Source organism: Planococcus citri, chromosome 5 (assembly GCF_950023065.1).
Source record: "Planococcus citri chromosome 5, ihPlaCitr1.1, whole genome shotgun sequence".
Classification (NCBI taxonomy): Eukaryota; Metazoa; Arthropoda; class Insecta; order Hemiptera; family Pseudococcidae; genus Planococcus; species Planococcus citri.
In genome coordinates this window covers 53,176,407-53,191,845 of record NC_088681.1, presented here as the reverse complement: position 1 = coordinate 53,191,845, position 15,439 = coordinate 53,176,407, and the positions used below count along the sequence as shown (strand labels likewise).

Sequence of the window (15,439 nt, the reverse complement as noted above, 5' to 3'; positions counted from 1 at the left end):
AGGGGAATCGTCGTAACGTGGGAACTATCGGTGCATAAATTAATATGCACAATTGCACATAAATCACTTGGTACGTGTATCTTTACACAATACACCCGTTTTATACATAAATCTGTCAATCATGTATAAAAGGGGTGAGCTCAGATCTTCTGGATCGTGGCTTCTCTGTATGAGAATTTGTCCACGAGCCTCACTTGTTTTCTATCATCTGCAGCGTAAGGTATCAAGTGGCATTGTGTCTTCATAGTGTCGAATTAAATGTATAAGTCTCTCAATGAGATATTTAACTCGTGTTTAACCCACTTCTAATGTGGTAATTCCATAATGATTTACTTATTCGTCGATAGAGTATTTAACGTAAATGTAATTAATACCTATCGCGGATGCCTATTTATCTCTTCTTGCGGCTATCTGAGATGATTCCAGACATCATCAGGTAGAGCGTGTGTTATGTGTGTCTCTTCGTAAAGCAGCCACTGACAGCCACTATTATTGGGGTAGGCTAAGGAAAAGAGGTGGTGTGACAATGAGCAGTGTTTGGTAAGTAGGTACTTACATGGTGGTGTCTCCACTGGTTAATCATAAGTTAGCACTATTAATCTATATTATCGTGTATCCACAGGCCTAGGGCAAGGATCCTGACTCGTAGATAGGTATATTGATTGGTACCTATTCGCTTACCTATACCATCCGAGGATGGTATAGATGTCCTATTGAACTACATAATCTGCAACAATCTTATGGCAAGGATCATAGGTGGGACGAAGGTCAAGAGTATTATAATTAAACGCATTAATTATAGTAGTATTGATGTCTTTTAGTACAATAAATAATATCATTGGAATAATGATGTTAGGTGTTCATTTCATTATTATTCTAACATTTAGTTGTTTTTGTTAATATTGGATCGGATACCCATGTCTAGTGACATTAGGAGACATAGGCCAAATTCAACCCCCTTAGGTAGTTTCTCATGTAACCCCCCTTGTAAGCAATCACGCTTATCTAAATCATCCAATCCTAGTTATTACCACTTTAACGATAACGGCTTTCTGAAAATTTGTTGTAAAAAAGTAAACATTTTAAGGAATGAGAACTGTTGTCAATTTTAGCCAAAAAAGTGAGGCTTTTTGGAGATTTTTGGGAGAAATGTTAAAATTTTTAGTAAAAAGCAGGTCTATTTTGCAATTAGTGGCAAAAAGTGAGAATTTTTCAAAATTTATGTCGAAACATGAGACTTTTTAGCAATTTCTAGATTTAAAAAAAGACCACAAAAATGTCAATAAAAGGCAGGACTTTTTAGCAGTTGTCAGAAAAAAAAATAGAGTTACCTATTTTACATTTTAAGTAAAAAGTGAAACTGAGAATTTGACAATTTTAGCAAAAAGCTGGCCTTTTGGCAATTATTGGGTAAAAAAATGAAATTTTGCAAGATTTATGCTAAAAGCGAGACGGATAATTTTATCAGAAAGAATTTTTTGGCAATTTCTCCAAAAAAGCGAGACTTTTTTTTAGAAATTATTCCTGTCAAGAAAATCAAAAAAAAAGAGATATTTTGGAATTGTTTGCAAAATACAGCGACCATTTTTGGCAATGGTGACAAAAAGCTAAACGTTTTGCTGTTATTGGCAGAAAGCACATTTTTGGCTAATGGCAGGGCTCTGTAACCAATTTTGGATTTTCAAAAATTCGCCAAAAATCGAAAAAACAACTTGGGCAGCTGAAATTTTGGGTAAAAAGGTCTCAAAATATGTTTCTTTTGAAACCTCAAGTCGGTCTTCGAGCCTTCACAACCAACCACGTGTCAATGAAATAACCCCTTCATCACATCTTTGAATTGAGCAAACTGATGGCATGAAAAATTTCGTCACCCTAATACGTAAAGTATCTAACTCCATTTTTTCTCAAAAATGAGTTACGAACACCATCTGAATGGTGAACACTTCATATGGAACTTCCGACCTTAAAAACTACTTTAGGCGAATTCATTGGTGTACAATTCGCGTTCAAAGTCAGGAAAATTATCTAACTCCACTAAAGGATAACGCACTGTTTATTTAGCTATGTGAAACTGTTTCATTTTTACGTTACATGAAAATGAGTTATGAACACCATTTGAAAGGTGAACACTTCGTATGGAACTTCCGATGTTGAAAATTACTTCAGGTGAATTCATTGGTGTACCATCCACGTTTGAATTTGAGAAAACTATCTAACTCCACTCAAAGTGGCTGAAAAGGTGTCAAGTGAAAAAATTTTTTACCAGAATTTTTTTTTTACCACAATAAATAACCTTAACTATGTAACACCCATCAATAGTTGATAATGCTGTTTTTCGCATTTCCCGAACAATTTACAAAAATGGAGTTAGATATTTTACGTATTAGGGTGACGATTTCCCATAAGTATGTAAAGAAGAAAAAAATGTTACGAACTTTCATTCGGTCCCTATTGAAGCTTTAAAGCTGATTTTCTTTTAATCGAAATCTCTGAACGAGTACTTTAAAGGAAAATACATAATGAAGGTTCAGTTTTGATTTTAAGGGTCTCAAATTTGAGAAAAGAGGTCCTGAAATCATATACTTTAGTACAGTATCCTTAAAGTTTCTAGTGAAAATTAGAACCTTTAGCCCTAATCGAGGAGAGGTATTTAACAAACAAAAATCTCAAAATCGACGATTCGAATCTGTTCAAATCACCAAAACTGAATTCGATTCGAATAAATTTTAATCCACGCGACTTTTAACACTCTTGCCTCATTCATTCGCGGCGATTCCCGAACAAAACCCCCACCTTATCTTCCTATCCTCGTATTTTGACCAATCGTTGAAATCCAGACCTTTTCTTAACTTTCAAGCCCAGTAAACACCATGTCAACATTCAAACACGTATGTGGGAGATTTCGAAAAAACGCAGTGTTCCTTTGTGGTTTCCAAAAACTTTAATTCCCTTCGGTATCGTTCAATTTCACGCAGTTTTTACGGCTCTATACCAGTTGCGCTTTTTCCCCTATTTTTTCGATTTTTTTTTGGTCAGTTGCGCTTTTCAGTAGAAGCAATAATTTTTACCCACTTGCGCTTTTCGGTTGTTTAAAATTCCGAATGTGTTCCCAAAATTGAAAGAATTGAAAGATACAAACTGATGAACGAACGAACGAATTATTTTTATTACATACCTAACATACCTAATCCGTCTGATCTCACCAAGGGGAGCATTTTTTTTTATTATACTCTCGTAGGTACTGTCTACCTACATACATGGTAATGGGGTAATATAACAGAATCTAACTACCCGCAATTTTTGCAATTTTTTTTTTGAAAATGTAAAATTGCCAGAAATGTGGTGAGGGAACAGAATTTTTGCGGTTCCCTCAATTTTGAGGAAAATACTCAGGTAGTTAGATACTGTGATGCTAACCATTGGTACGCGTCACAATATCCAACTACCTTACTTTTTTTGCTTTAAATCGCGGGAGGATGTGTATGGTGATTCTTCTTAATGACGAGGAACATTCTCGTGATGTTACGAATGCCAAAACAACGATTCGAGGCTTTTTACATACCAATTATAATTTTGGGGAATATTCGAGCAGAGTGTGAACACTATAGATTTGAAGCAATTTATTGCATTTCTTACGTGTTTTTTGATGTAAACTAGTAGAAAATGAGGAACAGAGACGAATATAATGTGAATAGCTGTTACCTGTGATCAATCAAAGAAAAAATTGAGGTAGTTACATACTGTTCTATGCACCATGGGTATCTATCATAATATCTAACTACCTTGATTCATACGTGGATATTCAATATAAATGTACTGGAAAAATGAATCTAATTACGTTGTATTTCAGCATTACGCGATTAATTATACTTTTATTCATTTTTTTTTTGAAGAAATACTGAGTAAAACTATGAATTGATGTCAATTTCACGTTTGCTCGTGAGAATTTCGAGGGGTATCGGTCACGGGGAGGCTGCGGAGGTGCTGAGACCATCTCCTTACATCCACACGGAGAGGACTGACACATATGAACTCTGTTCATAACCAAAAATATCAGAAATTTCGAATAATGAGGCTAAAATTTAAGAAAAGCGACCTTAAAGAGGTGCGCCCCCAGCCTTCCCGTGCCCGGCGCCCCCCCATTATTTCCCCCTCGCTTCGCTCGGGGGAATTACGGGGGGGCGCCGGGCACGGGAAGGCTGGGGGCGCGCCGGTGGACCGGTGCTATCTCCTTACATCTAGACAGACCCATATGAACTCTGTTCAAGTATTCATGACCAAAAAAAATTCAGGAATTTGAGACAATGTGACTAAACGGGTAGAAGAGATGCGCCGCGCTTGCGCGGCGCGCGCCCGCAGCCCCCCCGCGACCGGCGCCCCCCGAAATTCCCCCTCGCTTCGCTCGGGGGAATTTCGTGGGGCGCCGGTCGCGGGGGGGCTGCGGGCGGGGGGAATTTCGGGGGGCGCCGGTCGCGGGGGGGCTGCGGGCGCGCCGGGACCATTGCCTTGCATCTGCACCATCCCTACACACACATATGTATTAAGCTTTGTTTATAGCAAAAAATGAGGTAGTTAGATTCTATGATGGTCACCCCATGGCATTTGGAACAGTATCTAACTACTTCAAGTTTGCTTTTAAAAAGCATTGGTAACTGCAGCTATAGAATGTTATATGTACTTTGTATTTTATGGCATATTCTTGCTCCTTGCTCAAGAAAACAAAAACAAAGGAATAAAACATGAATTCATGCAACACATTACCTACAGATTTTTTTCATCATTTTTCAAAAAAAAAACCTCGATTCGTTGTTTTGGCATTCGTAACATCACGAGAATGTTCCTCTTCCGCACAGTAATCCAATATCAACGCCATAAAAGAACGACTTTGCACAAACATACTCGTACTATCAAAATTTCCAAACTTTGAGAACCCCTGAAATTTGTTTTTAAGAAGCGCAAGTGGTATTTAAAGAAGCAGGCTTGGTAAAGCGCAACTGGTCAAAATAAATTGAAGGAAAAGCGCAAGTGGAAATCACCGGTTTTTACACCGTACACGAAACAAACGTGAACGAATAAAATCAAGGTTGATTGGTGATTCTAACCAAGCAACGAAGTGAAATCGAAAACGTAACAAGAGGTGGGGGGGGGGGGGATTCAAACACAAATTTTCCAAACAAAATAAAATAAAAATTAAAACTTTTCGATTTACGATTCTCATTCTAAAAATATTCCATCCACAATTATAAGGTCGCTGACACGAGATTCGAGTCAAATTCTCATACTCTTACGCAGCAGGCAGGTAATACAATTTATTTTGCATACGCCTACTAAAATTTACCAACATTATCCTCGAGAAAATCCAGTACCCACGCAAACCTAATCACATTTAGGCGTAAAAATTTGCCCAACCTTGAACCGAATAACTGTGCAGACTGAAGCGATGGCTCTATAGAGGAAAAATATATATAGCAACCCGATGAACATCGTGGGCATAATAAATTCTACACCCTCGAACCCTAGATTTTATAACTAGGCATATGAAATTATGTATTCTTCGATTGGAAACAATTTTCTGGTAAAATTGGTTCGCCATTACTGCTTTCAGTTCGATTTTCTCAACATTATCTTCGTTTTAGTACACTATACTAATACACATCAGTTTTAACGACGCGATCGTTCATTTTACCCCCTCTTACTCTTTCGAAAGGTGTTTTTTTTCTCTATCTTATCGAAGTCTAGATTCTTTCAGAGATTTTTACAAAGCCTTGGCATTCTTCGACAGGCTCTACTTTTTTATTGACCAATACAAGGTTCGAAAAAAAAAATTCACTCTATTTACATATATTTTTAAACGTAGGTATATACATATATGGCCATTCGACGTACTTTTTTTCCAACCATATCTCCACCTTCTGAATGTTCTTTTTAACGTGATTCGAATCGATTAAAATAATCTTAATCTACATAACAAAGCAAAACTCGTTAAACCAATTGAAAGCCCGTTAAAAAGTTGTTCATTTTTTATAAACGAACCGAGCGAAAAAAAACTTTCCGACCGAACAAACGTCGTTTTTTTAATCCCCTTACTTATTTTCCCATTTTATACACCGCTCAACCTTTAATTCTACGCTTAGAAACACCTTTTGAAATACCGATAAAAAAAAACTATTACTTACTGGTAACTGAATGTAACAACAATAACAGCAATGAATAAGGTAGCATGTTAAGCGAACGTTAATTTCATTTGGATACAAAACGCGCAATAAATTTGAACACTAAATTGACACGAACTTTGTAAAATGACAATTAATTAACGTTTCATTTCCGCAGTAATCAATTTAGCGGCGGAAATTTTCTCCCGAGCCTGTAATGAAAAAATCAAACAGAAAAAAAAAGATTAGAATAAGTTTGAAATGACATCATAACTACATAAATAATACCTTACGATAAATTTAATAAAATCGGATAAAAAACCACTTCGAAAAAAAAAGGAAACTTGATCGGTAAATAATTAATAAGTAATTAACAAACATTTGTTTTATTTTAGTTCCAGTTTATAATAATGAAGTCGACGACGAGTTATAAATAACTTTGCTTCTTTGTCATCAAGTTCGTTTAATTTTTAAACCAACATTCGCCAGAATGAAGGAAATCTGGATGGGAGGAGGAGTAGAAAGGAGTGTCAACGTATATAAAGCTAAACTATCACTTTATATTTGACTTTATATTACGTTTAAATTTATTTCTTTCGAATAAAACAACACTGAGAATAAGAAATTAAATTTTCAATTCTCGGAAATGTAAAAATAGAACGAGTAGGTAAGTAAAAAAAAAATCTAGGTAACATCATCTTTATTGAATTTTAATTGAAAATTTTAATAAGTTTCTTTCATCTGTACTTTTTCTGCGAAATTTTTTCTTTCAACGTGACACATTTTTTAATTAATTTTACCCTACTCTAGTTCCGATGAAGCGAGAAATTTATACCAAATCTACGTCGTATTTTGTATAGCCAAAGCCCACGTAGGTAGATATAAGACTCAATGGCGATCTTTTTTGATAAATTTACTCTCGAGAAACTAGGTAAGTACCTATATCTTTATTCTCAAGGTATAAGTTTAAGGTTAAAAACTCAACGTATAAGTAAGAGCATATAATTTCAGGCAACGTATAACTCGATGAAAATTATTAATAGTTTCATTAACATAGTCGAGAAAATAAATACCTTTTCGGGTGGCCCGATAAATTCGTAATTTATACCCAGCCGGTGCGAAATTATTACACTAAATCTTACAAAATTTATAGATTACGAGTTAATTTTATAATTTAAAAGGGTTCGATATTTGGCTAGCGGATCCATTTTGACGGGCAATTTTTCTTACCCAAGGTGGTCATTTTTCAACGTTAATACGAACCGAACTGAACGAAACGAGAAAACATCGATTTACAATCTAACATGACCTGGCGAATACTGCATCGAGCAGACATCTCATCCTTTGAATAGGTACGACTCGAAAAAAAAAACTTTAGCTTTTTTAATTAGCTTTTAAAAAATATACCTACATATACCTACGTGTTATATGCAAACGTAGATAGGTATATACTCGTACTTCCCGATCACATGCACACATAAAGTCTCGTTTATTTGAATAATTGATGTTGAAAATTAAGTTTTCTACATAAAAGTTTTGTTTCATTATTATACCATAAGGCCATGCCACCGATACACATCGTCGTCGTGTCGGTGTGTGTGGTATTTTCGCTCTACGAGTACAGTCTACACTAGCTGTGTGTGTGCTGCAAAATTCAAACGCGAGTCTCGGCATTATAAACTTTCTTTAATAAAAATTCGACGAAGCTCGTAAAGTTTATCCTGAAATTAAAATTTCTCCTCTTCTCAACCTCCGAAAAACACGCAATACCGAAATTACAAAGCAAAACCTAGCCAAAGGGCAATTATAAACAAAAACGAGGAAATTGAAAACAATTTTCGTAACGAGAAAAAAATTCTCCTTCGAGTCATCGCCGGTCGTCTGCAACCTCCCGACTCTCTTGTTTATTCGTCCTAACGAAAAATTTCACGTTTATTCGACGATCGAAAAATTTTCGTTCGTGGAATTTGTGATTGTACTTAGCTATGGAGAATTACTCTTTTTCGAAGGGTAGAAGGAGGCGAGCAAGTCCAATTCTTCTACTTGAATGACAACCCCCTTCCACTAGAACACAGAAAAAATTCAAAATAATTATTAGAACTTTAAGAAAATGAACAGTGTTTTTATAAGTACCTCTATAATAGAAGGCAAAATACGTATCTTTTTCGTCTCTCTCCTCACCTTCATTTCAGAAATATAAGAAATCTCCTGAGAAGAGATTTTCAATTTTCAAAGTGAAATTAAAATCGATAAAAATAAAGAAAATCTGTATGGAATTAAATTAGTTTTGAAAACTTTCACCTTGTACCTAATTTGTGGTTCGAAATTACGTTTGGCTCGATTCGAAGTAGAAGAAAATGAAATGAAAATCGATGCGGCTATTAAAAGTCTATAGTCCATGACCAAAACAAGAGAAATTTCAACCGGGGGCGGGGGAGAGGATTCATAAGAAATAAAATAAGTAAGTAAAGTAGGGAAACCGATGAAATGATAGTTCATTTGCACAATAAGTAGATACAAAAATTTTGTAGAAGAGAGAGCAAAAATTCTTGCTAAGATGGTCCATATTTTGAAATTTCACTTTTTTATCCTCCCAAGGACCATTTTTTGAAGTTTTTCGATTTTATGAGGAGAAAATGCCTAGTTTTAATTCGATTTTCTCCCAGTTTCAGAAAAGTTGATAAATGAAGCCACCCTCCCCCCCACTTTCCAATTCTGAAAAAATCAAAAAAATGCGATAAAAACAGTCAGATTAATCCTTCTAAAATAATCATTTATATAATCGTTTTTTCTAAAAAAGACCAGTCTCTCAAGAAATAGTGGTCTCGCCTACATAGCCCACCCCCTCCCCCTTCATATTGGAAATATCAAAAAAATTAAATAAAGATTGGTGAAATTTTTTTTAACACTTGGATATTACATTTTTACGCTATAAATAATTTCTCAAAAAAGGATAATAATTGCCCTGCAAAAATAAGTCGTGAATAGTTGCTTAAAAGAAAAAATGAAAAAAAAAAGAAATTTAATTCTTTCTTCAAAGAAGCTACCTTCGGCCCCTTTATTTTTGATGAAAAAATTTTTTATTTAATGTCTTCACTCTTCAATAATTATGTTGTTTGCTGTGAGGAACTTCATACTGAATCAGCATGAACTAATGAGGCCAGGACAGTTTTTTTTTTTTGAAAATGTGATATTTAGAGCAATTTTGAAATTGGAACTTTTTTCAAAAATTTGTCATTTCGTATCAAGAATTTTTCGGAACTTTTTGAGGCCCTAATGCTGCAGATATATCACAGGGAGCTCCACATAGCTCGGGATTCTTCCTTTGAAAAATGCTTCTTCAGAGGAATTATGAAGCATAAATTCAAAAATTTTTATTCAATTTTTCTTTTAGTTCACTTTTTTATATTTTCAAAAAACCATTAAGGGGGGTATATAAGGAACGACCGTTATTGTTTGGAGGACTGGAAGAGATTTTTTATTTGAAAGAGCGGATTGTTTGAAATTTTCAACTAACGTTTTTTCAGCTCATTTTTCAATGACTAAATTTTTAGTTAGGGAGAGTAAAATTTTCAGGAATTTTTTTCATAAAAACCAAAAACTTAAACAGTGTGAGCAAAAAAAGGAGAATAACTCTTCACAAGGTACATAAATACTACATACTACCAAAAGACCTGCCCTCTAGATTTTTTCGATGTTGCAAATACAAAATTCCTCCTTTCCTCACATTCTCCCCCCTCCTTTCGATCAAGTCGATAAATTAAAATGTACGTAGGTACCTAAGTATATAGAATTTTTTCAATTCTTTGAGGAGGTGTAGGGGAGAGGGGTGCAGGATTAAACATATGTACTTGATTTCCAAAAGTTCGCAACCTAATGTGAAAAAAATTTTCTCACAAAAAAACTCACCTGGAATGAAAACTTTCAACATATTTTATTGATTGCAAAAAAAATCCCCATGCAGGATTGTCAATTTCAAATAATTCCATATCAGTCCAACAGAATTATTGATTTTATGTAGAATTTTTTTTTCATGGGGTAACTCTTATGTCAACAACCCAGAAACTAAAGAATTGTTTTTTTCCTCTCTCAAGGTTTTCTTTCAAAAATTAATATCTACCCTCTTCTCAAACTCAAACTCAAAAAAAAAAAAAAAAAACGTTGTCTGGAAAATTAGAAAATTAAAGGTACGAAGGAGGAGGAGGAAATGATGTCCTTCATAATTTTTCAATTAAAACAACAGATTCGAAGCAGTTCAGTTCTGTTTCAATCCTGTAGGACACGTGTTAATAAAGTTGCCTACGCGGTTCGCCGTAAATATGAAGTAACGTGTTAATAAAATTGCCTACTCGATTCGCCGTAAATACAGACCTTCGCTTTCAAGTTTCAACAAAGACGATTTTTCTAAGTAACCGTGGGAAATTGAGCGAGAAAAATTCCCATCAAAACAATTTTCAATATGGAGACAAAAATATGTACTCTGCGACCAAAGGAACGAAAAGTTTCCTCGTAGAGGAATGGAAGGGGGAGAAGGGTCGCAAAATTCGACTCCTCTAATTTGCTTCGTGAAATAAAGAAGGATCATTCTACAATCTACTCGTACATGCATCAGTTGAACCGAGACTCTGCACAGAGCTTTTCGATTCCGTCCAAAAATTTGTTGACCTACAAGCTTAGGAAACGAGAGAGAGGGGGATGTTTTTCATATCATCGATGTTTTATGAAATTGTCGAACTTTGAGAGCTTTTAGTTCCTAAAAATTATACTATTGGTGTAAATCTAACTACATTATTAGAAACGAAATTGAAAAAGGAATTCAAATCATATTTGAAAATATTCAAAAATTGGGTGTTGAGCTCTTAATATAAGCCTTAACATTTAACATGCATGATGAAAAACTTTTGCAGCCCTAGTTTAAAATCAGAAAAACAAAAATACAGCTAGATAATGCATTTTTTTATGGATAACCATCAAATAATATGACTTTAGTTCAAGACTCATCGAACCCGAAGTGATGAGGAGCCCCAAAATTTAGAGCAAAACGAAAAATGAATGAACTGGCCTTTTTGAGATACAGTCTCACTAATTCCCAACTTCGAATATCAACTTATTTTTGAGTTAAAACCATTTCGATGTCTTCGAAAACTTTCTTCATGAATTTTGAAAAACGTAAAAAATCCAAAATTCAAAAAATTGTGTGATGTGTTTATCAGCGTGGGTTGCTAAAAAAAAGTCGACGAATTTCGACCAAATTTAGCAGGGACCTTTATTTTGAATTTGAGTAGAAAATTCCCACAAAAATTTTAGCCCCCAAAGAATGTCAAAATATTGAAAGATACTATTATTATTCCTGAAGCTGGGTACATTTTGAAACACATTGGTGCCAATTTTTAAGTCATGACAAATTCCAATTTCAAAAAAATCAAGAAAAAAACTTCAAAATTTTTTCAATAATCGTATTTTTGCTGCATTTTTAAAAAATTTATAATCCTGATTACCAAAATACATATTTCCAAAAAACTCTAGCGCCAACTTTGTCTACCAACATGATCATGACCCACAATTTCCGATTCTCTATTATTCGAGTACTTAAATTTCGTATTCTGAAAATTGAAAAACTCATTTCAATGAATTCTTCATTTTCCAAGGTGAGTGGGTAGAGTTCAGCTAAATTCATTCGTTAGATTAGCCCCCGTTATAGGGTTAAAACAGACAATATCGCGCGTTAACTCGTTCGCAATTCCCATCGGTATGACATGTTCTGGCAAACTAATGAACTAGGTTTTTGCATCGCGATAAAAGTACATACACTTGTTTGTATTGCACGTACTCGCGCATTCTACAACACAACAGCGATGCTGCTGTTGTAATTTGTACACAAATACGAAATACACATACGTAAACAGGCACTTTCCCCATGCAGCATAACATCGCCATCGTCAATGTAAAATATCTTGGGAATGGACCACACTATACACTTTAGAAAACAACATAGCATACGGAACCAAAATATAGTAGAATCCTACTCGAAATTCGGAATATATAACACGTTCAAGATAACTGCCTCGGCTGAGTTTCTTCGGCTCGGATTCAATTAAATTATATGGAATTTCAATTTAGTTCACGGTTCGGTACATTTTTATTAATTCGATTACCAAACGCCAGTCTTCGACATACTCGTATGTATTATCGCTCATTGACTCGAAAATTGTCGATCGAATAGTTCCAAAAATCGTCTATCTATACTTCCCTAGACCATCATAATGCAATTTCAAAAAAGGTACAAGTATGATGAAAAAAAATCTTCGTTCGCTCGCCGCGTATTGGTTTATTTATCGCTAACACGCCGCAGATGCTAAATGTCCAGAAACCCATCTTCATCCTCAGACCATCGCACTCCTACGCAATAAAAACGTCCGAGTAATTTTTCTTTTACGATCATCGCGTTCTTCTCAACCTATTTTCGCCATATTTGGTACGTAATGACCGACCATAAGTGATACTTACTGGTAGTGGTAAAGTACCGAGCAACGATTACGATGAGTCGTTCGCTAAGCAGCAGCAGATTCTCTCTTACACGGAACTCATTATAACGTTTAAAGGGTCGTTTTAACCGATGACAAATTCATGTATGGACATTGAAAATATATCCCGTGTATTTGCAGAGAGCTCGAAGAAAATGAGGGATTTTTTCCAAACGGAATTCGTTCGAAATTAATTTTATATACTGATTCGAGTCTTGGTAATCGACCATGGTGGAAATTTTCTAATATTTCATCCCCGTTGGAATGGAAATCGATCACATGATACTTGAAAGTGGCGCCACTGGAGTATTAATCAGTGTTGTCAAAATCTCCCAATTTTGAATTTTTGAACAATTTTTGAAAATTTTAAAAATTTTTAAACCTTGCTTCAAAAGAATTTTTTGAACTTTTGAACAAAAAGAAAATCAATCTGTTACAATATAAAATAGTAAAATTTAGCTTGCACATTGAAGTCTCACTGGTAGGTCCAATGACATCTACGCAGATGGTACTTAAGTTTCTCCATCAGGATTCAAAATACTAATACATTATTGTCATGGTTAGAAATTCTTTCTTGATAGATGTTACTTCTTATGGATATCGTTGATTTCACACTAGGTATTTCCAAATCTTTGAGAATTGCGCTGTTCTTCACATTATACCACAGCGCGTTTATAAGTCTTCTTGGAAATTTGTTCTGGAATCTTTCTATAGTCAGGATATTGGATTCACTAGCCGAACCCCATAGTTCAATACCATACCACCAATTTGGTTTGAATAAACATTTGTACATTAAGATCTTGTTTTTTTGGTTCAGCATTTTAGTTCCAAGAAACCAATGAAGCGATTTGAGTTTTTGGTCGAGTTGAGTTCTCTTCTTCAGCATTTTTTACCCCATTAGGTAAAATATTTCTATACTACTCAAAAACACATGTGTAAAAAACTGCATTTACGCTTGTGTTTATCAAAAAACAAAAAAAATAATGCCAAGAAAAATGCTCATAGTGTATTTTGTAGTTGATTTCTTCCAACACAAAAACCACGCCACGTAATTTGAAAGCAATGTGGCCTCAAGTGAGAAAAATACACTATGAAATATTCTTGTAGCATATTTTTTAGCAGATTTATCTTCAAGTGCGCCAATCTGCCTTCTGAGCAGTGCTTTTTCATGTGTATATTCAGAATACATAAATAAACCAGCTGGTTTTGGCATATTTTTCAGCGTATGGGCAGATTTTCCCCCAATGGGGTATGATCTCTCCATGTGAGATGGCTATCAAGATGTAATCCCAGATATTTGATGATAATTTGTTCAAAGTACTTTGTCGTTATTAAACATTAGTGAGAGCAAGTTGTTTCAAATTTTCTTCTGGTAAAAAGGATGTAAGTAGCTCAATTTTTCACCACCTATTGATTTTGATTCTCCAAGTTTGACACCATTTGTTTATTGAGTTTAAGTTGTTTTGTAATTTGTCCATTGCAACATCTGGGTCAAAATCTTATGTGGTAATTGCAATGTCTCCATTATGACGTCGCTTGTCAAAGGGATGTCACCCAAGTAGAGAACATATATGAGTAATATTGGGCTCAATATGCTTCCTTGAAGTACCCCTGCTCAGTGTTGCAAGAGTGCTGGTTTCATTTTCACTCCAAGCATTTTCATCATACTCCAAACTCCACTCTCCACTCCTAGTTTTGAAATTTACTCATTATACTCATGCACTCCTTACTCCAAAGGAACTGTCAACACTCTTACTCCACTCCTACTCCACTCCTTACTCCTATAATTTTTCATCATTTGTCATTATTTTTCAGGAATTTTGACTCTAGAGATATTGAGTGATTGATTATACCATCCATGAAGTAAAGGTGTAAGATGGTAAACCCTATTGACAAAATTATGCTTGAAAGCATGCATAACAATGCGTGATTTTGGACTGGTGTAAAACCGTGCATTATCACGTTAAAAATGTACATTTTTGCATGCTAAACAGAGGCAATCTAGCAACCAAGTATTTTCTAAAATGCAACTAGTGAGTAAAAATTTTTCCAAGTCCAAAAATTGATAACATTTATGCAAAAATAACTACTAGTCTTATAAGCTGCAAGGTGGCCGAGTGAGTTAAGTGGCCACACAACGCAGTAACTGAGGATCAATCCCTGCATGTGGTGGACATTTTTAAATTTTTTGAAAAAATTATCTTTTGGAATGTCTTAAAATTCACAATTAATCAGTAGATAGTATTTCCTGTGAGTTATGAGCAATTTTCTGCTAAAATTTCCGCACTTTTTGTACATACTGTTAGTTTACTTTTAAGCATGCTATTCACTGGCTGAATAGCATGTGATTTTTTGAAAAAGTCCAAATTCACGCATGCATGTGATATGCAAAAAAGCATGCATTTCAGCATGTTGTAGTGTTGTAAGCACAATTTTTGTCAATAGGGGTATATCAATTGATAAAATAACATCATTGGCGATAACTAATGAGAAAAACGGTAAAATAAACAAATAAAAGAATTAAAAATACATGAGTAACAGCAACATTTTGATGCAATTAGTCATATACCCTACTGACAAGAAAAACATGGTTAAACGCTTAAAACTGAGACCGCGTTTTTTAGTGCGTTTATGCCCGGTGTAATCGCGTTAACGCCGTGCGTAATTGCTTTTATGAAAGACCCCCTGGAGTGTGAGATGGCATAAACGCAGTGCGGATGCAGTGGAAAAACGCGGTCTACTTCAACAAAACCGGTTTTAGGT

At 35.0% G+C, this 15,439-nt stretch overlaps 1 protein-coding gene across 4 annotated transcripts in view; it reads right to left on the bottom strand.

Annotated features, from left to right (window-relative positions):
* The window catches only part of LOC135847918 (zwei Ig domain protein zig-8-like), a 450,816-nt gene that overhangs the window by 365,255 nt on the left and 70,122 nt on the right, over positions 1–15,439 (bottom strand). For all 4 annotated transcript variants that reach the window (XM_065367656.1, XM_065367658.1, XM_065367655.1 and 1 more), the window contains one exon: positions 6,177–6,364. In XM_065367656.1, the coding sequence (XP_065223728.1) occupies positions 6,177–6,222 (46 nt within the window). In that variant the 5' untranslated portion in view covers positions 6,223–6,364. The remainder of the gene's footprint in view (positions 1–6,176; positions 6,365–15,439) is intronic.